Source organism: Rhinolophus ferrumequinum, chromosome 22 (assembly GCF_004115265.2).
Source record: "Rhinolophus ferrumequinum isolate MPI-CBG mRhiFer1 chromosome 22, mRhiFer1_v1.p, whole genome shotgun sequence".
Taxonomy (NCBI): Eukaryota; Metazoa; Chordata; class Mammalia; order Chiroptera; family Rhinolophidae; genus Rhinolophus; species Rhinolophus ferrumequinum.
This window is the reverse complement of record NC_046305.1, coordinates 33,546,208-33,573,639: the sequence shown is the minus strand read 5'-3', so window position 1 is coordinate 33,573,639 and position 27,432 is coordinate 33,546,208. Positions and strand designations below refer to the sequence as shown.

The window sequence follows — 27,432 nt, the reverse complement described above, 5'->3', positions numbered from 1 at the left end:
ACTGAATTGTCTGGCTGCGGGGCGAGGGCTAGTGGGGCAGCTTTTTCCCAGACAGAACTGCTGGCAGAGCCATTGTTCCTTTAGTATTCTCCTCACCAAGCCTGCATACACAAGTGGGTGTCATAACTGAGTCTCCATCAACCTAGCTAACACCATTCACCCTGCCCTGATGAGTCCCTGAGACCCCACCCTATGCAACTTGCAGGCCCACCAAGCCACTTCCAGTGGCTTTTCTATACAAATGTCTTGTCTTGGTTCATGTGCATTCTTAACTACAAAATCTCAAAGGTTCACAAATCTTGAACAAGCAACATCTGGCTTCAATGTGGCCCGTGCCTCTTGATAAGCTACCCCAAGTCTGGCAGCCAGCCTTGGTACACACCTTAGCCTCTCCCAGGCATCTTCAAGCCCAGCACAAATGGCAACCACCTTATAACTCACTTTATAGCCCATACCGAGTGGCCCCAAGCAGGGCACAGGGAGCTGATGACCTTAGCCTGCACTAGAGCTCTTTCCAAGAGGCCCCAGAACCAACATATCCACAGCCAAGCTTCAGAACACAACAGAGCACCACCCAATCACCTCCACAAATGACACTCCCAAAGTGTAGACTTGGCAGGCACCAGAGCCTCCTAAACTGAATCCTGTTCGTTAGGGTCAGCCCCTGCACAACAGTTCCTCCACTGTAGTCATGGCCAGTCCTCACAACCAATCAGCCTGAGGGTCAAGCAAGGCTCAACTGCAATAGGAAGGCATACACATCCCACACCAGGGACACACCTGGAGCACACAGCTCAGGTGACCAGGGAGACTGTGTCTCTGGCCCTCGCAGGATCTCTACTACATAAAGCCACTTTACCAAGACTGGGAGACATAGCTGCTCTAACTAATACATAGAAACAAATACAGGGAGGCAGCCAAAATGAAGAGATAAAGGAACATGTCCCAAATGAAAGAGCAGAACAAAACTCCAGAAAAAAAACTACTAAACAAAATGGAGACAAGTAAACCACCAGATGCAGAGTTCAATACACTCGTTATAAGGATGCTCAGTTCCCTCAGGAAGAACTTCAACAAAGAGGAAACATAACAATAGAGATAGAAAGCATGAAAAAGAACCAGTCAGAAATGAAGAATACAATAACTAAAATGAAGAATACATTAGAGGGAATCAACAGTAGATTTGATGAAGCAGAAGATTTTTATCAGCAATTTAGAAGATAAGGTAGAAGAAAACACCCAATACTCAGCTATAAAAAGAAATGAAATCTTGACAACTACAACAAGGATGGACCTATAGAGTAATATGCGGAGTGAAACGTGTCAGACACAGAAAGACAAACACCATATTATTTCACTTATATGTGAGATCTAAGAAACAAAATAGAAGAAACAAACAAAACAGAAACAAACTCATAGATACAGAGAACACTTTGATGGTTGCCAGATGGGAGGGGGTTTGGGGGTGGGTGATGGGGGAGAAGAGATTAAGTGGTACAAATTGGTAATTACAAAATAGTCATGGGGAGGTAAAATACAGCACAAGGAATATAGTCAATAATATTGTAATAACTCTGTATGACGTCAGATGGGTACTAAACTTATTGTGGTGATTACGTCCTAAGTTATATAAATGTCTAATCATAATGTTGTATACCTGAAAGTAATATGACTTTAGTTGTATGACAACTATAATTGAAAAATAAAAACTTATTAAAAAGAAAAAAAGAAAAAGTGACCGTCATGGGGAAAAGAGTGGAAGCCTAAAACGACATCTGAGGGCAGTATATATAAGGGGTTCAATTTCGTGTATCAAGATAAGGAGCAGGAAGATGATTTGGGGCCAGATTATAAAGGGCCAACACTACCCTATCTTCATTTCTTAACATGTCTAAGTAGTTAGGAATCAGTAGTTAGGATCTCATTGGGTTTTGCTCGCTTGATCTTTCCTCTGACTTTGTGGTTTCTAGGTAGTTCCATCTGCCTATCTGCCTATCTAGCTTAAATGTTATTTATAGAGTTACAATGAAATAACCCATTGGCCAAGAACATAGAATCAAGGTTAGCATTCGGGAATGGAAGTAATAAAAATTGACACACATTGAATGCACTATGTTGAAATATAAACCTGCAAGATTTTCTATAATTGTAATTAAGAAACACAGAAAAATAATTTAGAAAAATATATTATAGCCAGACAGTTCAAGATTTGTATTTACTTTTATTAGCTGAACAACCATGAGTAGTTATTGGTCTTGAATTTGTTTTTGTTTTTCTATCTGTAAAATGGGGCTGATGATTTCTACTTTGTCATGTTGTTTTAAGGATTAGAGAGAACGCACGTGAGATGCTCACCATTGTGCTGGCACAGGAAGGAATGCAACATGTGCTAGTTCTTACTGAGTCATCGTACTTACTCTGGTGGTTATCAGTGAGTTTTGGCTACATAACAGATCACCACAAACTTACTAGATTGAAGCAATATTAACTTAGTTCACAATTCTGTATATTAACAATTTGGGCTAAGCTAAGATGCATGGTTTTTCTGGTCTCAGTTGGTCTCACTTCATCTGTAGTCAGCTTCCAGGTGGGCTAGAGGCTGGCAGGCCTCAAGCTCATCCCTCCCTGTTTTATTGATCTCGGTTTCTTCAGCAGGCTATGAAATATGACAGCTGGGTTATAGGGCTAGGCCAAATTTCAAGAGTAAGCAGAAGAAGACAAAGCCTCTTTAAGCCTTGGTTTGGCACTGGCACTTCACTTTTGCCATGTTCTACTGATTAAAAAAGTCGCAGTCAGCCTAGATTCAAGTGTATGTAAATGAATCCCCCACTTGATGGGAATAGCTGGATAGTTACACTGCAAAGGGGAATGGACACAGAGAGGGAATCACTTTTTTTTCAAATAATCTCCCCAAAAGGGTTGAAGATGCAAAACCAACTAGAATCTTGAATGTAAACCGAAAGGATAGGAAATCAATATGGTATAGTCTTGATGTGGTACAGAGGAACTTGGAGTCAAAAGACCAGATGTTAATTCCTGCTTCTGCTATTGATTAACTTGACCTGGTAAAATAGTTTAAATTATCTGTGCTCATTATTCTCAGTATAAGGTTTTCTAAACTCAAAGTTGTTGTCTGAAATAAATGAGATAATGTATATGAAAATGTATGTGAATATTAAGTTTAAATATATAAACAAATATAATGGATTATTACTCTTTGATACGAAGTATGCTTTATAAAATATAAGAGGTTCTTGAACCTCTTACCTTGTACCATTTATCTGTCCTTCCCATTCTCTCTCTAGAGTGTAAAAATTTGCTTACATTTAGATACTGGGATTGGTAATAAGAATGTGCATTACTTGGAATTCGTTATCTCAGCTTCCTGTTTTTGTATTCCTCTGAGGCAAATATTTATTGAATCCCAGTTGCATACAAGGCACAATACTAGGTATTGAAGATACAGAGGTGAAAAATTGGGCCCTGCCCCCCAAAACTTCATTCATCTGTTGAAAAACATACAAAACAGCAATTTAACACGGTATAATAATATTGTGGGGTCTCAGAAAAGGGATGCCTGACACAGTTAGTGGGGGAAGAGAGAACAGGGAAGACTTCTTGCAGGAGGTAATGTCTAAAAAAGGAGCAGAAACTTACTAGACAGTATAATCGAAAATCCAAATCTATTCAGCTTGGCTGGTTAGAAACTATTATTTTAGCCACTTACCTGAATAAACCTGGTTCCTACCTATGCATCTAGCTCCACTGTCCATGAAGTGTAGCCATGCATTTCGCCAGAGCTAAATTGAACTACTTGAGATTTTAAACAGAGCATATTCTTTAACACAGCATCCTGTGCCTTTGCTTCTGCTGCTCACTCCATCTAGAGTACTTCTGTACCTTGTGTTTCTAATCTAATCAATTTCCAACAAATACCCCTGCATAATTTCCAAATCAATTAAGAATTACATTTTTATGATGCCTTCCCTGCTTTATGCACGTACAAATGACTACCCTTTCCTTTCTGCTCTCACTATATCCTGGTTTCATACACTATAATTATTTTCATATCAATTCGCATGTGTCTTCTTTATTATACTATATGCTCCTAGAGCCCAGGGTTCATTCCTTATTCATTTAGAAAAAAGGAATAGACATATGGTCAATAGAATTCAGAATACATGTTAAATTCAGGAAGTGAAATAATTCAATGTGGTTGGGTCATTCTGGTCTTACATCACATATTAGTTGGATTTTATCCCGAAATTGAAGCAGAAGTATGACATGATCAGGTTTATCTCATTAGGAGGATCTGCTGATGGCATAGACTGGAAGCAGAAATAGGGAGATTACTAAGGAAGCTACTTCAGTAATCCAGGGGAGCAGAGGCGAGGATCTTAACTAAGACAGTCATGATAAAGAGTCAGGAACACTTAGAAGAGATATCTGGGAAGTAACTAAGAGCAGTACTTCTTAAACTTTCTTACACATTAGAATTACCTGGAGATCCTTGAAAAACCCTGATGTCTGGGCCTAACTATACAAGTTAACTCAGAATCCTTGGGGGTATTTATTTACTTTTTACTCTCCAGGTGATTTCAGTGTTCAGCCAAGTTTGAGAACCAGTGAACTAGAGAATAACTTGGTGATTAGTTGGATGTAGGCAATGAGAGAAAGAAACAGAGAAAGGAAATCTTGAAGTTTTCTAACTTGGGACGAAAGGGTAGAGTATAAGCATATTTAATGTGGAGAAATAAGCAACATCAGGGTGGAGGAATTTAAGTGTGGTTTTTGGCAAATTAAATTTAAGTGTTATAAAATAGTTGGACATACTGTTCTAGCACTCAAGAGAGATGTAGGTTGGAGGTGTACACTTTATGAATTTTTACATTTAGGTATCTGAAATCATTGTGAATATGATGTCTAAAGAACGTGTAGGAAGTGACACTGTCATGCAGGGTAGGGTGTCAGGCCGGGTCTCAGCTACCTCTCCCCACATAAGAATGCAGGACATGGTGAGGCCAAAAAGGAACACCCACGGCGCCATAGATATGAGAGTCATGCCACTATATTCTCTCTGGCGGCTTGGTTGGAAACACAGGAAGCAGGAGCCACACTGTCTGCAACCCACCGTCCTAACTGCAATCCAGGCTTGCCAGTCACCATCTTCTTGCTAGCCCCCATTTTTCTGCTAACGTAGCGACAGCAGTTATATTAGTGGCCAATGGCTCACTGGTTACAGCTGAAGGCCAACTAGCCACAGCTGATGGCCATCCAATCACAGTTGATGGCCATTTACTACCTGAGCCAGCACTTTTCCACGTGAGGCCAAGAGTCTGGAAACTGCACTCCTGGCTCTGTCCCCACAGACACTAAAAGAGGACCATGAGTAGACTTTGAGGATTGACGTGTAAAAGATAGTCAGAAGTCAAAGAACCTGAGAAGAAACAACAAAAATAGAAAAATTAAGGAAAAGAGGTATTTGCAAAGCTCATATGGAAGAGGGTTTCTGGAAGCTGGAGGTGTTAACTAAGTGCTGAAGAGGGTTTCAGTAAAGATTCAGGCTGAAAAGTGTCTAATATTTGTCAAGGTCACTGGTGATCTTGGGGAGAGCAGTTGCTAGACACATTGGGGACAGAAACTAGATAAAAATATACTAAGAAGTGATCAAAAGGAGAGGAAAAAGCATCAGTTACTGTGGTTCCTGAGTAGTCTACAGTGTTTTGTTTTGTTTTTTCCTCATCTAGTGGAAAACATCTCTAATTTTCTATGGTAATTATGTGCATATTGTTTAACTTTAAATATGTTAGGAATAGTTGTAGAAACAAGGCATTTATTGGTCCTAAAATAAACACAGAAAATGATGAATTTTAAAATAATATAAAAAGGCAACTTTAAGAGGCATCTCCAACCATTTAATGAGCAATGACAATATAAAATTTGAAGAGCTTATGAGTTTCACTTTTAACATCCCATTCTCCATGTGTACATTTCAGAAAAACTGTATCAATCTCACTTCCACTATACTTGTACTAAGGTATAAAGACCATTTAAAATGTGAATGTTGTACAGTTAATTAATATTTAATAAGCATGTTTTCTTAGTTTAAATGTCTTTGAGAATCATGTCCCATTTCCTTTTCAATATAATCCCAGTAGTGTTAGGAATGATTTTGTTAAATTGTTTGACAAAATCTAACTCGTCTACTTGTAATTTATAGTTGTTCACCTTTGTCATTTTGTAGTTTTTCCCTACTTAAAAATTTAGGTTGTCTTGAAGCTGAATTGTTGACTGTATTTCCAATGTAGTTCACAGTATGGTTACAGAATACCAAAACAGTGTTGGCAACATGTGTTGTAAGCATAGACATTAAGTAAATGGGAATTTGATGAGATAGCCTGCTTGTAACCAATTGGAAGTTTTATATTGTTCTTCACCTTAATTTCTGATCTGTAAGCTTTATTGTAATTCAATTTGAACAAAAAAAAAGACTTAATAAAGTCTTTTACTTATTCCATAAAGAAATGTAATTATAAAAGCATAATTTGACCATGAATTGTAAATTTTTAATTTAAAAGTTTGGAAAGATAACCTACACAATCCTTTGTCTGCTATCTCATTTCTCATTGAGCTAGCCCACCAAAACCTTTAGAGAGATTTGTGGATCACTCCTCTTCACTTCTTCATATTTATTCACTCAATCTATTCCAGTCTGACTTCTGTCCCCCGCTTCACTGAAACCCTTCTTGTAAAGAGGGTTCTGTATTGCCAAATCCATGACACTTTGTCATCTTACACAAACTCTCAGAAGAATTTATCGCAGTTGATTGTTCCTTACATTTTGGACCATTCCCCTCTCTTGGCATTTGTGACACCATTGGCCTGACTTTTTGAAAAATCCTAGTATTTTTTAATAAAGAATAAAATACTTTGGGGGATCATCTTTATTCCTCTGAAATAGAATGTCACCATATATTTTTACAAACCATCTCTTGGTTTTAGATAAAGATATTTAGACTGCTCAGTTTAGCATTTAAAATAATGTATACATTAATTTTTTTCCTATATTTACTTGACAGTTAAAAAATTGCTTAGGAAGTTATTACAAAAGTTGTAGTCTTAGTTTTGCATATAGTAATTGTCAAGACTCTAAGTGACAGAAACCAGAATATAACTTGAATTTTCTTAAGCCAGAAGTGATACTTACTAGTTCACGTGCACGGGTATGTTAGAGGGACATCTTGCATAAAAGTGGCTGTGAACATAGGTCTCTCCCCATCTTGAATCTCTATTTTCCTCTGTCTCAGCTGTTTTCTCTAGAGCAACTAGCTTTGGGTGGGAGTGGGAGGGTTGGTTACATGAGGAGTTAATGGTCACCTGCAGCTCTGAACACACTTCGTTCTAGTTTAGGGACTAATGAGAACAAAAACTTTTACCTTCCCAGCTCCAGGGAAGGACTCCTGGGGGCAGGGAGCTGATCACTATGATAAGCCCTGTGATCAGGTCTCTGTTTCCATCAGATACTTTCTCAGCTTTTGGGGCAAGAGGGTAGAATCCATTTTCAAAAGATCAGGAAAGGAGATAGGGTTAGTGCTTGGCTGCTCAGAACACGAATAAAACCTGCTTCAGCTTAACATAATGTCTCTACCCAGTGGTCACTCCTTCCCGGTGACAGCTGTCCAAAGTCATACCCAGTCCGTACATCCCAGGCACTTGAAGGCACCAGTGCTCGTGATATTCAGACAATTCTCTGAGGGATACTTATTTCTCTCCATCAGGCCCAACGGTAGAACTTTTCATGACCCTCAGAGCCTAGAGGGCAAATGATGATTTTAACCAACTTTGGCACAATCAAAACATATTTGAAGCAAAAACAGCTTTATCAAAATTCAAATTGTCATTTAGTAAAGAGGAACCGTGTTAGTCACTAGTTGAGAGCATATATAATATCCTGTTGTCAGTGCTGGGAAGCCTGCCTTCCCTGGCTGTGGGTTTCTCTGGTCAGTCCGTAAAAACCATTGAAATAGTATATAGCATATCATAAGGTATATGTAAGTCATATATATATATATATATATATATACACACACACACACACACACACACACACACATATGTCTTAGCAATTTCTATTATTAGTTTTTCTAAGTAGGTAGTACTATTATCCACATTTAACCAATGAGGAAGTGAAATGTCTTGCCCAGGGCAACACAGTAAGTGGTAAAGTCAGAGTTCTAATGTGAACGTCTGGCTTCAGATCAGGTGCTTGTAATTTACTACTCTGTAAAGCTACCAATATAGGATGAGTAACATTTAACAAAATTTAAAACTATAACGTACTATGTAAGGTATTATCCATACTATAAGATATGACTGAAGAAGACACTAACTTATTTGTCTTCTATACCTTGAAACCTTTTAGCTATATCAGTAATTATATTAATAAGCATTTCTATTTCATTGCACAATTTAGGCAACCTATCACATACACAAATTTACATAATTCTCACTGTTGTTTTCTGAGGTTGGCAAGTCAGTATTATTATCTTCATTTTTAAAACGAGAATGCTGAGAATCAAGAAAGTTAAGTAACTTGCTCGAGTAGTCAAAGAGCGCAAATGAGAAAGTCTCTAACATAAGTCTGAAGCCCCAAATTTTATCCTTTGTTTCACTATAATATCCTGCTGTTTTTGAATGATTTGTCTTTCAATGGTCAAAAACTAATATTTATAATATAGTTTACCATTATAAACATATATATGTAAATATTAATATGCCTTCCTGTACAAAGTCATAACTATTTGATATTCTTTCCTTTTTCTTTTTTAAAGATTGTGATTGCTAGCATCATGTGCACTTACAACAAAAGTGACTGGATGGAACTCTCCAAAATGGCTGAGGTAATGATTTCTTTAGTATCTATTTATTTCTTCTCATCTGTTTTTATTAGTTTTAAATAAAGAGCTGCCATGAAAAATAACCCAGTAGAAGTAAAATTGAATGGAATATGGTAACTTAAACCAGTTCTATTATAATTTGTTTACCCTGTGTTTTCATTAAAATGATGGAATTGTAAATTTAAAAGGAATCTATTTTATAAAAGTAGTCCCTTGGATTTCACATATTACCTAAAAATCCTGTATTCTTTGAATCCATATACTCTTTATTTGCATATTAAGGAAACTGTAAATTATGATGGATGTCATGATAAAATTTAATTCTACCTTTGAGAGTCTAACTTGATCTCACCTTGCCTTTAGGCAAACTCATTTGACAGCAAGAGAAGAAATTTCGAATATAAAACTCTTGAATATTTAAAATGTAAAAGGTTCATTTAATACTATTGAGTTTGAATACAGACATGCATAAAATGATAGGACAGAATGCTCCTGAATGGAACACTAGTCAGCAGGTTTTCTATAATATAAATGGAATCTTTCACAAATGCAAACAAGTAACCATGTGCCTCAAATTTGTATTTCAAATAGAAAAATACATACTTAAAATTATACACTTATGTCCATCATTCTGTCATGAAAAATAGGTCTAGACAGATTCAGCTGAGGTTTCTTGAAAATCTCTTAGAAATATAGAAGACTAAATCTAACAATACCTTATGAACTAAAAACTCTACCTTACAAAATATTATAAAGCATTCAATAGTGTTCAGAAATGTTGATTGTACATTTTATTTGGACATCTTAAAACTATGAGGGAACAAATTACTTCTGGGACTTAGAAGGGTGAAATTAAACATGATCAGTAATTGGCTTCATGATCTTTGGTGCTGGGTCCATTTTGTACGTGTATTTACCTAATTGACCATGAAATCTTATACAGAGCCCTGCTTGGCATGAGCTTTGCCAACTTTAAGCTGACTATGATGAATGGCTTTATCATGCTGCTTGCTTGCTTCTCTTTCTGCAGAATAAAATACTTAAAAAATAAATTTTCTTCAGTAATGAGCATTAATTTTTAAATAAGTGAATTTTACTTTTAAAAAGTCAAAAATCCCTTGTATTAGTAACATACTAACCAACTTAAAGATTTTTTCACATTTCTCACATTACATATTTATTCCTGTAGTTGCAGTTTAATATCATTTTCTACGTACTAATAGCAAAAAATAAAAGGAAGGGAAGGAGGGAGGGAGGAAAGGAAGAAAGGAAAGGAGGGAAAGGAAGGAAGGAAAGAAAGGAATGAAGGGAAGGAAGGAAGGAAAGAAGGAAGGAAAGAAGACAGAAAAATTTTTAAAGGAAGAAGCAAACGATGCCTTTCATTCAGTCAAAAGTCTGTGTAGTCTCTCCACAGGAAAGCAGTCTACATATCAGGAAGGTCAATCTATAGATGGTGTCACCTAAAAAAAAATCCCTATAACCTTAAAATATGGACCCACCCCGGGCACATCAGGCACTGTCCCTAGGCCTTCACATCCCTTTGTAGGGCAGTGTCAGTCAGCAGGATTCTGTCACAGCTCTTATGGCAGGCACTCAATAAAGCTTTGCAGAGTCAATATTTGTCTTTCTTTTTATGAACACATGCTTCAAAACAGATTAAAACAGATTTACTTACAATGAAGAGCTCACATTAAAATAAATCAACAAAAACAAAGTATTCAAGCCAAAGTTACTTTACCATTTACAATGTACATTTCTTTGAGGGTGGTGATAATGGGCTGTAAGAAATCCAAGAGAGCACGCCACTAGTTTTAAGTTCAGCAAATGACTTAATGTGATGATGGATATATTTTAAATTCATGGAGTTCCTCTCCTTATAGTAGAGGAATTCTTGAATTATGTAATAGGGAATTAGTGAAATCTTCTATCAGCTCTTTACTGTTATATCTGAAAACAGAAATGACACATGTGTAACAGCAGAACAGATCCAGTTGGACACGAACATGAAAAAATGAAGACTGAGAATCTCTATGTCAGAATGAAAATTTGCACCAGGAGGGATTATTATTACTTGTTCATTTTACCAGAGGTTAACATTTTATTTTACTGTTTTGAATAAACATTTAAGATCACATGGATGGTTAAAAATAATAGAACCTAGGTACATTCTTAAAATGCAGTAAATTCAACTAAATGCTGTTTTTATAAGTTAATGTATATCCCGTATATCTTCCTTATCATACACATACCCTTGAGAAAGTTTTGTTTTCTCCTGGAATTAGAACCATGCTGAATGAAAACTTCCTTTTTACTCTAATACTAGAATGCTCATGTTTTAAGGTATTTTATGCATTTCTCAACTTGATTTAAATCTGACGTGTTTTGAGCACCATGAAAAAAGAAGCAGCCTCTGAAATCAGTAACATTGTTAGGCTCTCCTACTTTTCTGTGTCATTGACAACCTATTCCAATTCCATGCAAAGGAATATCTATGAAGCACCTATGATGTCCTTGGTCACCCAAAACAAAGGTGAATAAGATAGAGCCTCGGCTATGTGGATGTGTTCACAGTTTAAATATGTAATCAGATACATATCAAATTGAACCATATTGAAGACTTACGATATTAGGTCTTACATAGATCTGGAACTCATTTATTTCCTAATGTGTATTAGTTTATAAAGCAGAGGCTGAGTCAATGTTAATGTAAAGATTCTTTATTGAATGATACAATCCAGGAGCATTAAGGCTGAGGAGAAAAGAGAAAGGAGGTAGGAAGAAAGGAAAGCAAATACAGAGTGGTATATTACGGAGCTGGCCCCACCTCCCAAGGAAATGGAGCCCATTGCTCAGTCATAGAGTTGGGGAGCGCTATAGGGGATCATCCTGCCTCACAACAATTTAGTTAAGAAGGGTCAGGGATGTATCTACTGGTTCCCTCCTGTATCTTATCTCTCATTGGTCAAATTCCATACCACAGAGCTTTATTTTCCTCTGCACTTTTGGGTTGTGTACCCTGCCTCCTTTGGGCAGCTGCTAGGGGAGCCAAATCCCATGCCATGTTGTGAGATGCTTCAACTAAACCTAAAATTAGAGAGAAAGGCCAAAGCCTCAGGGTTAGGCCGTGACACTGGCATTCCTGGTGCTCCCACTTTGGCAGGTACAATGAAGGCTATGACAAAGCCCAGCTGCCATCCTGAGGGAGCTGTGAGGGCTGGCAGTGATAGGAGATGTGAGCAGGGCAACAGGGACTGAGGTTTCTTTTTAAGCTAGTGGCAAAGCTTGGGGGCAAGCAAGGCCATCAAATTTGAGGCTTCATGTCACTTGGGTGTGGTTCAGTATGCATCACTACCACACTCTTCCAAGTTTATCTAGGAAAATCCCACTAATCTTCTTGCCCTCATGCAATCCAAAATCTTCCCACTATCTTAAGATACAAACTCCTTGATCTGTAAGTCCTACATAGTCTGGCCCCTCCTTCCTGTCTAACGCCATCTTGGGTTTGTTCTCCACTCGCCAGTTCCTGCTGGCCTTCTTTTACTCCTTCAGCACATTCCCTACTCAGAAACTTTGCTGTTCCCTTGGCCTGGAATGTCCTTTCTTCCTCATGCAGTCTTCTCTCTTCTTCAACTCTGAACCTCCTGGCTAGAAGGTTAAACCCCTGCCCTACTCCTGAGATCCTATGCTCAGAAGCCAGCTTACTATACTTCTGTTTCACGGCCCTTATTTGCCCAAGCTACTTCCAAGACCCTGTTTGTCATTTTGCGTTTGTAATTTTTTATTATTTTTTTCTTAAAGAAGTTTTCTCAAATTGTTGAAGTTTCAGGTTCCCCCAAAACTATGTCTACCTCTGCCTGTGCTTTTCTTCTGTAGCACTTAATAAAGCGGTGGTTAATCGTGGTGTCATTAGCTCTTTAATCTCTGTCCTACTTATTACAAAGCAAGCTCCATGGGGGTGGAGACCTCTGTCTGCTTCACTGCTTAATCCCCAGTTCCAAGCACAGGGCTTTGTCTGCTAGTGGGTATTCCTCAAATACTTGTTGAGTGAAGTAAAATAGAGGTACCGAGCTGGTGTATTGACATGTGACAAACAAAAAGGAGGCAATTACAGAATAAATGGGAAGAATGGCACTTTACTTGGCACCAGTAAGGTGATTAAGATCCAAAGCTGAAAGTTTTAAGTTAGGGACCTGGGGAGGGATTGGCCAAAGTCTGACAACTGGCGGTAGTATGAGACGGGGAAGGTCCAGGGGAGAGGCACAGATGTCAAAACCAGGTGGCCACACTATTCCTAGCAGAGAGTTCAAATAAATCACTTAAAAGCCAGGCTCTCATCACGTTTTACCTGAATCTGGGCTAGCAGTATGTCATGCAGTTAAATAGGTGTTAGAGTTAAGAGAGCTCAGATACGCTTGGGGTAAAAAGCAGGCAGAGGCACATTATAGAAATATGTAGAGCCTCTTGGGTTTACAGGACAGGGTGGAATCAGGAAAGATGGACACCTAGTTGGGACAGAAATAGTCACTGACTTACTGTCCAGTGAGCCCAAGCTAGTTCAGTATTTGCCTGTTCCAGGTCCACTTCAGAGTGGTTTAAGATTCTGGAGAGCTTGTATCTCCAGTTTTGGATAGTCGAGACTACACAGCAGTGTTGCTACATAGAAAGTCAACATTGGATTTTGTGTATTCTTTTAATGGGAGAAAATAAGAGAAAATCGAAGCAGTGTACATTTGATGCCTCACCGAGGGAACACCTTCCTCACACTGCTTGAGATCTGATACCCTTTGTCATCCCCCACCACCAGTGGAAGCTTGCTCTTCTCACTTGGGCTCTGATACACTATTCAAAGCCACCCTCCACATGGGCATCCTTTTCACTGTGCTTGGGCTTTGGTACCTCACACTGGTCCCTCATGGCTGCTCCTCAAATCCTCCTGGGCACCTATCTTGCTCTACCCCATCCAAAGAACTACATTGATCAGGAAGGAAGGGAGAAGTAAGAAAAGGGGAAGAGGAAGAGCTTTGTACCTGATTTTGTTGTTTATATGTACAAGTGTCTATAGTTTTGCTACCCTAGTTTCTCTGAGAGTTTTTATAAAATGATTCAAAGAATTTAGAAACTACATTGCTACCACTTTTCTGAAAATTATTCAGAATGGTTTTCTTTTCTTTTTTTCCCTCCTGAAGAAATCTATTTTCAGATCAAGGTTAGGGAAGGGCAAGTCAGAGATTCTAATTGGATGAATGAATGGATGGATGGATGCATGGACACACCGATAGATAGGTAGATAGATGAGAGATAGATGATAGAGTAATTGCTTACACTTACATGGTATTTACTACAATCTAGGCACTGTTTTAACTCATTCACTTTTATTAAATTTATTTACACCTTATAAAAGTTACACTATGAGTTACTTCTGTTATTTTCCACATTTTAGAAATGAGGAAACCAAGGCAAACAGTTGTTAAATAATATACCCAAGTTCACACAGCTAGTATGTGGTCAAAGTGTGATTCAAACCCATGAAAACTAGCTGCAGAGTTCATACTATTAACATATACATTCTACTTTGTGTAAATAAATGGATAATAAACAGATAATGTATGAAATTAGAAAGAGCAAATTTTCTATGTTACTGCCTTCACTAAATTATTTTATTGTAGAATCATTTAGATGAGGTAGAATAAACTCCACTAAGTGACTAAACCGAAAAGCTTGTGACTAACAGGCATCAGAATGCATGCCCAGTTTCAGTTAATTTAACAGTTCATGCTAATTCAGCAGTTAAGGCTTTTTGAATGCATATAGTTGCCTGGAAATGGAATTAAATGTCTCTTAAGGTGGTATAGATCCTGTGACAGCAATATTTAAGTGGAGGCCAAATTAATGTTTCTGATATTTTTGTATCACCTTGAGCAGGATTATCTCAGTTTCTGAGACCTAGATGTTCATTTCAAAGGCCTTCCAGGTATGTTTGGTGGGTCAGTGTTTGCATATGTGTATAATACTGGAGAAATGTTTAATAATTAGTCACTAAAAAGGCTTTAAATCAGATAAGTGGTTTTATAAGATTTTAATTTGTATTTCAAATTAGAAGCTTTATATTTTTAGAAGCTTTATTAGAAGCTGTAGAAGCTTTATTATATATTTTTAGAAGCTTTATTATATATTTTTAGAAGCTTTATTATATATTTTTAACACACTGTCACAACACAGGCTGTGAAATAAGTGATTTCTAATAAATTATGATAGTAAGAATGCAGGCTCTGGACTCAGAGTGCTTGGGTTCAAAAGCCTACTCTCATTCACAAGCTGTAGAACATTAAGTCACTTGAACTCTTTGTAACTCGGTTTTATCAAGCTAATTGTAAGCTTGCACTTATGAGTATATTTTAGGGAATATGTATAATGTAAATATGTATACAAAGGCAGCCTAGAACTAAATACTCCAAAATGTTGTTGAATTGATTTGCTATTAATTGCTGCATTTCAGCTACATAAGGAAGTCTAGAAGAAATACTTCAAATAACTAAGAAATAATAAGAAAAGTACAGTATTGTATATAATTGCAATGTATAATCTTTTAATTAAGCTGATAATTTCCACATGACATGGTTTTGAAATAGGTCTTATTATCTACTGCTTAGAATTGAGTTGATGGAAACAAAGAACGTTAACCGACTTCCCCAAAGCATCCCCAATTCCTTAGCCAACCATAGATTAGTTATGCTTTGTCCATTTCACTACCAAACCAACAGGGAAAAAAAATGCATAATTAAAGGTAATTTTCAAATAATATGAAGCACAGAGAACAAACTGCTGGTTACCAGGTTCGGGGAGGTTGGGCGCTGGGTGAAAAACATGGCGGGATTGGGAAATACAAATTGGTGCTTGCGAGGTGGTCTCGAGGATGTAGAGTAAAGCCAAGGAAATATAGTGAATCATATTGTAGTAATGACTACGTATAATGACTACGTATAATGGTGGGTACTAGACTAATTGGGGGATCACTTCATAAATTATATAAATATCTAACCCCTACACTATACGCCGGAAACTAATATAAAATAATACTGAATGTCAACTATAATTTTAAAATGTTTAAAAATTAAAAAAAAAATGAATGAGAGAAGCAAAAACCATAGTGAAACCTTGTTAGACAATAGGCTGAATGATCAAATGAACTTTCACAACCAAGCAGAAGAAAAAGCAGGCTCACTGATGAATAAAGATGGGTAAGAAACTCACCTGAGAAATAGCTAACTAGAATTTTTAACTTTGATGAGTTCCCACTTAAAATTCGTAACGCAAGAAAAAATAGGATAAAATCTTGAGTAAGTAGGAAGAAAAGAGAAATATTGAAGAAACAGTTGTTGGCCTAATGAAAGGTCTGATACACTTAGAAAATAGTGTATTTTTTAAAGGCTTGACATGATTTGATAGACATGTTATAATATTATGGAAACTGATTCAAGCTTCTAGTTGACCTTACTTAAAAAGAAATTGTGTCTGACTTATTTCTTTTAGCATGATATTCTCAAGATCCATCCATGTTGTCATAAATGGCAGTATTTCATCTTTTCTTATGGCCGAGTCTTATTCCATTGTATATATGTATCACATCTTTATCTAATCATCTATCAAAAGGCGCTTTGGTTGTTTCCATGTTCTGGCCACTAGGAATAATGCTGCAATGAACAGAGGGGTGCATATATCTTTATGGATAAATGTTTTCATATTTTTCGGGACGGATACCTAGAAGAGGGATTGCTGGGTCATATGGTAATTCTATTCTTAATTTTTTTGGAACCTCTGTACTGTTTCCCATAGAGGCCGTACCAATTTACATTCCCATCAGGAGTGTATGAGGGTTCCTTTTTCTCCACAACCTCTGCAACACTTGTCTTGTTATTACTTGTCTTGTTGATGATAGCCATTCTAACAGGTGTAAGGTTCTATCTCATTATGGTTTTGATTTGCATTTCCCGACTTTGGGTGGTGAACACACAATGCAATATACAAATGATGTATTGTAGAACTGTACACTTAAAACCTATATAATCTTATTAACCAGTGTCACATTAATAAATTTAATTGTGGTGTTGGAGAAATTCAAGAAGTTAGGTGAAAGAATATAAAACTTGAATCATTTAGTTTATCTCCCACCCCTTAAATTACTATATTAAACTATAAAAAAAAGTATTTTGCTTATTCTTGGAGTTTTTCACAGAAGGCTTCTCAAGAATTCCATGATTTTCTAAGTATTCTTAGGGTACTTAGAACTATTTTGTTCATTTTGCAGGACCCATTTGTGTGCTAATAAAATAATGAGTTAAATAAGAAGGATTTCTATTTAATTATTTAAGTAAGACAAATTATCTGCACATATTTCTGAGTGTGGACTTTTTAAAATACAATAAAACTGATTTTCAGTTTAAAATATTGTAAAATTTACTTGTATTCATTTCTACTACTTTTTCTTTGCCCTGCCACTTCCAGTACCAATGATCCAGAATTAGAGAAATTTTTTCCATGAAAATAGAAGCTGTTTAGGGCAAAATAAATGTGATGTCAACACACCTGTGTTAAAATCCCTGCTGTGTCACTTAATAACCAGGCTGTCATTTTAACCCTCTGTGCTTCAGTTTTCTTATGTGTAAAATTGATATTGTAATAATCCAAGAATTGTGAGAATTCAAAATAAGTGTAAAACACATAGAGTAGTGAATGTCCTCTTATAAGCGCTCAATAAATGTTTGCTGTTGTTATTGTTGTAGTTATACACACTCTAATTTGAAAGAGGCAGAATATACCTCACAAGATAGCTGTGATGCAGAAAGCAGAATAGTTAAAATTTGATAAACGTGACTTATGTGGGGTTACAATAGTGAAAACATACCAGTTCACAGATAAAACTGCCTTTTTTTTCGTTTTCTATCCATATATTAAAGGCTTCTGGAGCAGATGCCCTGGAGTTAAATTTATCGTGTCCACATGGCATGGGAGAAAGAGGAATGGGTCTGGCTTGCGGTCAGGTAAGGACCTCAGCAACTGTCATTATGGTTGTCTGTGTGACAGAACAGGCCTCTGTACAGGTACTTACTGTACCTTAGGTAAGAAGATGCGTGGATCAGATGACCGGCTTGCGACTTCCAGGTCTGCATTGTTTAAATATTTAGTGCTTAAAAAGTGGAAAATGAAGGAAGCTGAAATTACAGCAACTGTTTAGTTTTATTGAGGAAAATACCACATTATGTGCTTGACAGGAAGTAATATCATAACAAACAGTTTTTAAAAGCGCTGAAGCAGAATTAGCTGATTTCAAATTCAATGTTCTTTTTTCATTCTTGATGCTGATCCAGTTTCCCTGGAGCAATATACTGTACAAAATGCATTGTTCGTAGTGATTTTGTAGTAAATGGGGCATGGCATAAATTGCATTTTACATTTTTTAGCATATGATCATTATTCCCGAACTGTGTTTTGGGAGTTTCAAAAAGACTTTGATGCTATTTTTATTTTTGGATACAATAAATGGAAACTTCATGCTAAAATACTTTCAAAAACCTAATGAATAAAATGTGGAAATATATGTTAATATGTAGAAATTACCTCATCTTAATGTAACTAGAAAGCTTAATGCTAAAAAGGTGAGTGTTTTGTATCTAATTTAGCTTTTAAGCCCAGAGGGAAATGGTGTGAATTAAATAATACAAAATGTAGTAATTTATGACAAATTTCCTAGTCCTGGAAAGTTTACTTTTATCTCCACATCTGGCACAGGCCTTGTACATAGTAGGTGCTTGATTCTTTTTTTTTTTTGTAAGTCATCATCTTATTTGAATTAAACTCAGAGGCCAGAGGCTCTTGATTTTCTGCTTATTCAAATGAACATAGGTTATGGTTTCATATTAGCATTCAGGGAGGATTTTAAAGTGCCTTGTGAATATTTAATTGACATTCTGAATAGATTTGTGACTTAGGAAGAAACCATTCTTTTGTAGCAGCAGGAGAGGCGGGCTTAGTCAAATGTTTTTGAAGTACATCCTCTTTCCACAAATAACAGGTTACCCAGAAGATCAGTAAATGTGGTAACAGAACCAAGCCTCAGAATTATCCAGAAGAAGGAAAATATTATATTGAATGACTTTTATGACTCACATGATTAGGTAACAGTCAGTAGGTCACGATATGTAACTTGAATAAAATGAGCAAGTTTCCTAGAAGGACCCCTGGAACAGGGCCTGAGATACTCAAGGTACTCTCCTTAAACCTTTCACAGTCTTTGAAACTTAGGACCAATTTTTTTTTTAGTTACATGGCTAAAAACCTCTATGGAAAAATAGAAATCTATTGACTAATTTTTAAATGAAGAATGCATTTTCATATATATTCTTTGCCACAAAAATGGTAATTATTTTGAAAATGTTGTCCAACCTTGAGTTTATTTTTAGAGTAGGTGTTCGCTTCATGAACACATCTGAACTTACCCAGCTGTTAAGTGTCTCAGGTGTATCCTCTCCAGAGAATTATTTAGCCACATCAACTTTTTCACAGCTTTTGGCTGAACAAGGGTGCCAAGAGCTAAAGTTTTATAGTTAAAATCATCATTAAGATTTGTAAAACTCTTGGAAAACATATGTTCTAAAGACCATCATATCTTGGGCTGAAGGAAACTGAACATTTCCATTTCACTTGTTAGATCTCATCTATAAAATTAAAATCAATTCTTCCTGTTAGTCAAGTTTAGAAATTTTCTTTTGAATTACATTCTCTTGTAAATTATATAATTGAAAACTGAAGCTAATTTAATTATTTTTGCTCCAATATATTTTAAATGATTGCTCTGCCTCAGGATGCATGAATATTCAATATTTTAAATGGAGGCAAGGAAGGATATTAGTGCATTAAAAAATTAAAGGCTTTACCATAAATGTGACTCTTTAGAGTGAGCATAAGCACATCTGGGGCTTACTCAACTTCTTCTTTACTTCCTTTTTCCTTTTCTCTACTTCCTGTTCCATTGCCTCTTCCTCCCTAAGTTTCATAGTTGCGAGCCCTTGCAAGTGGTGGGATGGGGAATGTGTGCTCACTGTTGGGAGACTGAAGAGCCATTCCAATTCCCTTTCCCGTCTTGGTGTGATCCAGGCTTCCGTCTGCTTGTAAAGCATAGAGCTGTGTGCATCACCAGAGCCTGATAAATATGTGTTTCATGAATGAAACAAACTGACATTTGTTCCATGGCTAGAATATTCATCTGCTAGAAACACTCTCTTGTACTTTCTACATTTCTGTTGTTTCTAGAAGTCACAATAATTTTAGTCCCTTAAGAAGAGGCAAGGTATCATAGTACAGTACATTTTTGTCTTTAAACATCTGTTTTTTTCCTCCTTTATCTCAAATATTTTCTCGCAAATATTTAATAAGTGAAAAATTCTGCCTTTGTATCCAAGTGCTTTTAAATTAGCTATATGTGTACCGTGTTTCCTCAAAAATAAGACTTAACTGGACAATCAGCTCTCATGCATGTTTTGGAGCAAAAATTAATGTAAGACCCGGTCTTATTTTACTGTAAGACCCGGTCTTATATTACATAATATAATATAAGACCTGGCTTACATTAATTTTTACTCCAAAAGATGCATTAGAACTGATTGTCCGGCTAGGTCTTATTTTCGGGGAAACACGGTATATATTTAAACTTACACATATATATTTAAACTCTTCGTAAATGTTCCTACAAATGACTAAAAATAGTGAAATTTGTGAACAGAGAAAGTTATAACCTCTACAACATATAGACATCATATTTATTTATGGAATTTGTAGAAATAAAATATCAAGCTGACCTTGGGAATTTGATTTGTGTATTTCCCGCAAAATGAAACTTCATACAAAATCTTAACCACTTAGCATAACAACTTGCTAAGTGTTTAAAGGCCACATCACACTTTATTCTTTCCATCAACCACCTATGTCGCCTTGATCAAGCCACTTACTCTCCTGAAGCATCAGTTTCCATCTCTAAAATACGGGATTTGAGCTAGATGATCTCAAAATCCCCTTCCAGCTTTAATATTCTGTAAATGCTAAATTATAAATAGCAGGCTAATATGTTATTTCTAAACTCTCCATAAAGACCATTGATAAAATAAAACCAACTAAAGAAATAAACAAATGCATATTATGCTGTTCTTTTAAAAATAAAACACTTTAACATTTTCCTTGGCCTGCATAAAAGTCAATGTTTTACTTAAGTGATTCCTAATTATTTTTCCATCACCCAGTGCTGCTCACTTTTTGGTATATTTTACTTTATTTTAATAATGAGTATCTACATAGCAGTTGTTTTTAAAAAAAATCTTTGGTTTAATAGACATCTTGTACCTAACGTGGCTAAAATAAAACCCTTGGTCTTTTGTATGTCTGTGTGCTCTTCTATTAGATTTTGCCACTTTAGTTAATAGTACACCCCCCCTTGAACACCAAATCCTTGTTCAAGCAAAGGTGAAATATGCTTTAGTTTTGGTAGTGCACACGCCAGAGTCAGAATTATATTACAACAACAATTTAACATATTGAAAACACACTGAGTCCTCCATGTTTTCCCGCTGAGGCTTCTGGTCAGCAGTGGCAAGGACCTGAGTGTTAATTAGCATGTAAGCCTGACTATATGAACGGCATGAAGAACAGATCCTAATAAATTAGTATTCCAATATTGGTGTTCAATATTATTATTATTAACTGAAAATTAAATGCAGGATTAAGTAAGATCTAAAGTCTTTTGTAGTTCTAAATTTGCATTTCCCTAAATATATAAAAACACAAGGAAACCTGAACCTACTACTTAGGTGTTCCGTCTCCCTGGAGCAAGGGAGCTTCTCTGATATCTTAACACTCAGATAAAGTTGTCTACATGCAACCTGTGTAAACCAGTTTCTTATGACAACATATTACCTGGTAAATGTAATTGAACTATAAAAAAGTTTATGAAATCCAGGTAGAATGGGACCTTTCTGAGGTCTCTCCTTTTTCTAGATGCTAACTGTTCTCATGGCATTGAGTGAATAACCCTCTATTGTCCTTTTAGAATAATATTGAATATTTTTACTTCCATCCTGCAAAACCTTCTAACCCAGATTCAGACAAGTGTTGAATAGTCCTTGAATAGATTTCTGTTGTTAGGGTGGTTGTGTTTTTGAAACTATTACCAACATTTTAACAATAGATGGATTTGACAGAAAAATCCTATTTCTTTTTTTCTTTAATTTGACTGATTTATTGCTATTCGAGCTAAAATGCTAGAGTAATAATCTAGCTCTAGGAGACATTTCCCTTCTCATACACTTGAGGTTTACTTTAGTTAGTGAAAAATCCTATTTCTTACTTCTCTTGAAATAATGGGAATATAAGGCCACACTTGGCCTGCAGTGCCATGCATCAGTGAGGAACTGGAGCTTAATTAGGCTCCTTAAACACTGTATGTGGTCCATGTAAATAGCAGCAAGCATTAGACCAAGGATAAGTGCTGATTCTCAAACATGAGTTTAATCAGTACATGCCTCTCTGATTCAGTCTTTAAATATCAGAACCAACCCTTCCTAGGATTTTTGCTAATTCTCTGGGTTGCTGACATTGAAGAGTCTCTAGGCTGCTGTCTTCAGCCAGAAGTACCTTTAATTCTTAGACTCTCCATCAGGTACCAATAGAAGAATAGTTGGGTGGTGGTAGAAAGTATTCATATGGTATAAGGTGTCTTGCCTTCCTACTTCCTGTTTTATGTTCCACATGGCAAAAAAAAAAAAAAAGAAAAAAGAAAAAAAAGCAAGAAGCAGCATGCTCCACAGGACATCTCAGTACTAGTTGTATAGTAATCCTCTTGAAATGATTGTTTTCCTGTCATCAGGACACATAGATTTTTATAGCATTTTCTTAAGTTATTTTTCACATAGGCTGTTTACTTCTTTGCCTTAAGTCAATGAATGATGGGGTATAGTGAAACACAGAGTGTTAGAACTGACAGGTTTTCCAGTTCAACCCCCTTATTTCCAGGAAGAATTGGACACGAGGAATGAGCCTGATTTGCCCTTTCCTGTGGTAGCCAACTGGCAAGGCCCCATAGTCTTTGGTGCCCTTGTCACTGACCCAGTGACTGTGTACAGTACTTCCGCTGTGTCATGTGGGTGTATCTAAATGTCTAATTAAACCGAATAAGTCAGTAAAATGCCCTGGGAACTCCTGACTCTGTACCTGTTTAGATACTATTATTTCCTCTGCCTGGAATTCATATCTTTTCAACTGAAGTCATCCAAATAGAGATCACCTATGCAATTCTATTTCAAATGACACCTAATTTATTAACTGGTTATGTCTTGTCAATCAACTAAACTTGCATGAGAAAAGAAAAAGAATATATTGTATGTGAACGGATTTAAAGGTAGAAACTAGATCCACACTTTCATTTGAATCTATGGTGACTTAGAGATTGAAATCACTGTCAGTGAATTTGTATTTCTTTACCTGACAGTTCTAAGAGGCTACAAAAATGTTATTTTCCAGGCCCTTGTAGGATTCCCACTGTTGAGTGGTTTGGATGGCTTCTATGTAGGTGTGATTGCTAAATAGTGCACAACTATTTCAGTAATAATTCCATTACATGGAAAATTCTAAAGTGATAGTATAATTGGAGGGAAGACTGCTCTAGCTTCACAGTCAAAGCAATGTCATGAATACAACTTGCAGTGCCACTGTTATCACCTGCTACGTCTTGCTATATCATAGCCCTCTTCGTTTATTTACACGTATCCTGTGCAAAGAATTTCTGAACACTGGAATGTTCAACTCAAACAGTCTTTATATTAATTGTCATCATAAAATACATATACAAGTCTGCTTTCATGATGATTTTTAGCTAAGCAAGCAAGAACAAGCAGGTTTCAAAGTGGTAAATCTTAAAAATGTTTAGTAATCTTAAATAATTATTGACTTAAATTAAGATCACCCAAAGCAATACTTTGATATTTCCCTCACGATCTGTTCTGTGCCCAAATTCAATTTACACAAACTCTGTATGCTTATTAAAAAAGAGAGAGAAAGCATTGTTTCTGTTAACACGCCAACATTTTTCATAAAACATTAACCACAGATTTATAACTCTTACCCTTGCCAGAGAGTAAACATCTGTCACCAGGAAGAGAATCCAAAACTAAGTCTGAGGACCACATTGCCCCAGATGTGCTAGAATTTCCCCTGGGAAATAAGCCTTTCTCCAACATCAGGGATAACAGGCCCTCTATCTCATATGTAATGACCACAACCCTTCCTGGATCAGGTCCCTATTAGATGTCTGTGGAAGAGGCAATATAAAGATACTATTTTTAAAGCCAACACAACCGATAAGACATAGTATATCCTATATTTCCCAGAGGGGTGAAATTCAGGAACTCAGGAGAATGAGAAATCCCAAAGGTTAAAGAAAAGAATATGGGAGCCCTACCAGTGGTAAATACAACAACCTGAATCCACAGTGACCCCTCTGGCCTCTCCTGGGGGACCTACAGTGAGGATCACAGCTGATTTAGATGTGCTTATTGATACTGGTCAGATGTGTTCCCATGAGACCTCCTCTGTTTCAGTCTCTTGATTCCTCTCACTCCTTCTGACTTCAGCCTTTATAAGACACAGGTGTGGCAAAGCTCCACATTATCCTGAATGTGATACTTAATCTTGCACTAATCAGCATGGACAAATATATTTTCAGGCTAGAGAGTTGGAACTCAAAGTCTATGAGTTGATTGGAAAATATGGAATAGGCTAGGTTGGTCTCAGTGGGTTGAGCCCCTGAGACGTTACATCCACAGGTTGGGAAATCATTGCACTACAAAATAACATCATTCCACAAAGAGCTGTGATAAATGGCTGCATGGTTCAGCTTCCGCCAAAGTGACTGAAATCTGATATTACTCGTATACATTTGATTTACCCTGTTCTCTTTTATTTTCCTTTATTTTAGAAGTGCTTTAAAATAAATTATCAACTTGTTTATGAGACAAAGTACTGTGATCAAAAAGAAATATTTGCTTTATACTATATTATAATGCCCAAATTTTTATTTGATTTTAATTCTTAGTCATTTGCATAGACATGGGTGCTTGGTTAAGTAGATGACTGTAGGAGATCTGTAAGAGGCATTTATATAACTGCCAATATTTTGCCTTAAGTTAGTTCTCCATGAGCTTTTCAATTTTAGTTATTAATGTTAACAATATAAAATGATTGCTTTCTTTTAAAAAGTATAAATTTTTAGTAGAAAGAGGCACCATTTAAATCTAACTGGAATACCAGGTTTGCATCAGGGGGTAGCATTGTTTTTGCCTAGGACAATCATGTGACAGTGAAAAAATTATATGTAGGACAAATAGGTGGACCACCTGGTGAATGGTTGCAGGAAAAACATCTAAATGTATATTTTTAACTCAATGTGATTTTTATTGTACTCATCACTTGTTATAGTCCTAAAATAAAACAGCAATAGCATTTCAGAACATTTTTTATCACCCTCAAATGCTCACATACTTTGAGTGTTGGAGGTATAGCAGAGTTTTCTATATGCCTGTTGACTATAGCATAAAGGTAAGCTAGAAATATCTTTGCTCTAAAGAGACAGACATAGGAGTGAGGTGGGGTGAAGCTGTGATCTTACTGTAGGCTATCACGGAGAGTTCACATAGCATAATTTCACACCAGAATTAACAGGTATCAGAGTGCAAAGTAGTAACAAAATTGGAAACCAATATTGCTAACATATAAATATTGGCAGTGAAATGGGCATTTTAGTCATAGGATCTAACTAGCCTAGGTTATTTAAGATTGAGTCATGCATTCAAGCCACAAAACACTCAGGAGTAAAGGACACTGCTTATTAGGCTAAAAAGCAAGTTTGGACCAGAAAACTAGTAAGCACTCAGGAGCCAGGAGACTGGGAGTCAGCAGAGTTCAGGGTAAGGCAAAAAAGGATAGTGAATAAGACAAATCAGGGAAGGCATAAGAGGCACCACTTTTAAGAAGACCTTAAAATTAAGGCAACGTCTACCTCAGAGAGAGTTTTTACACGTTCCCCGCTGGGGTAGAAGCGGTCTTTTAGAGTGCAATCAGTTTAAAGCTTCCAGATGGGAGTAGGTGTGCATTGTCAGGAAGGAGGTACTTGCGTTTACCTGACTGGAGAAATATCCTCCCCTGCAAAAACTAAGCCAAGGAAAATAAATTTATTAAAATCGTGACATTTTACAGCCTGGGAGTATTGATTCAAGACTGAAGACTATGGCTTTTGTTACCATTATTTGGTAGCCACATTCCCAGAGAACTATTACTACCGCCCAGATACATATCAGTTGGTGCTTTACATCGCAGAAATATTAACGAAACCATGTTTTGTAGCTAACTTGTTTTTTGTATTTCACCAAAAAATAAATCACGTTATTAACTAGCCATATGCTTATTATACTCTAGAAGGAAGTTTTGTTTAAGGAGATACCAGTTTAAAGCATGAATTATCTATTTTAGCCACTTTGAGATGTTTGAATATCTTTGGTTCTTTCCTCATATTATTTGCTATTTATTTTTTCTAGAATTCAGTTTGAGTGTTTCCATTTCTCTCCCCATCTGTTGTTACTCTGTGTATTCAGCTTTAAAATTCTGCATAGATCAAGTTGCAAATACAGTGACTCTTAATGTATGTTAATAACTCACCACAAAAGAGCACACAGATTTTTTTTATCTTATTTGTAAGATTTCTAGCCCTCGATCAAAAAGAACAGAGATCTCTGTTGCCAATTTTCCTTTGCCAACATTTTTCTTTTCTTGACTACACCAGAAATTGTATGGCAACGTAGTAGGCATGCCATTCCTCAAACTTTTAGAGAATATCTTTTTTATTTAGGAGAAATATGTTCTAAAGACAGTGTATTTATTGCACACCCCAAATTGTCAGAGTTTCTCTTATTTGCATTCACTTCGTGTACCAAGAATTGTGTGAAATGCTGCAAATATAGACATGTTCTCTGTCCTCATGGAGCTTTCCATTTAGTAGAGTAGACAGATATTGGACAAATAACCCCACAAACAATAAAATGTAATTGACATGGTAACCATGAAGCAATGGTCCATGATACTTGAAAAGCATGAAATGTGATATTTCTGGACTACTCTGAAGAGTCAAGGAAGGATCATATACGGAAGTGATGTTTGATTTCATAACTGAAATATTTAGACGATTTCCAACTAAGTAGAATGATTAGGGTGGGTCAGAGCATTCCCAGGCAATGGAAACAGCACAAGCAGGAGCCTTGTGTTTGAAACAAGCATTGTTGAAGGGCAAGAAAGAAGAATGGAGTGCTTAAAGCAGACATTTGTTGGGAATTATAGATTTTACACAAACATTAAATCTGTCTTGGTGTTGATAACATCTTGTGGCACAAGATGACATCAGAGAGGAAAATATATGTCAGACTATGTAAAACCCCATAAGTTAGGT

The 27,432-nt window shown here is 36.5% G+C and overlaps 1 protein-coding gene across 1 annotated transcript in view; it reads left to right on the top strand.

Moving 5' to 3' along the window:
- The window catches only part of DPYD (dihydropyrimidine dehydrogenase), an 830,145-nt gene that overhangs the window by 498,275 nt on the left and 304,438 nt on the right, over positions 1–27,432 (top strand). The window contains 2 exon segments of the mRNA XM_033092743.1: positions 8,832–8,900; positions 17,852–17,935. Of these exon segments, the coding sequence (XP_032948634.1) occupies positions 8,832–8,900; positions 17,852–17,935 (153 nt within the window).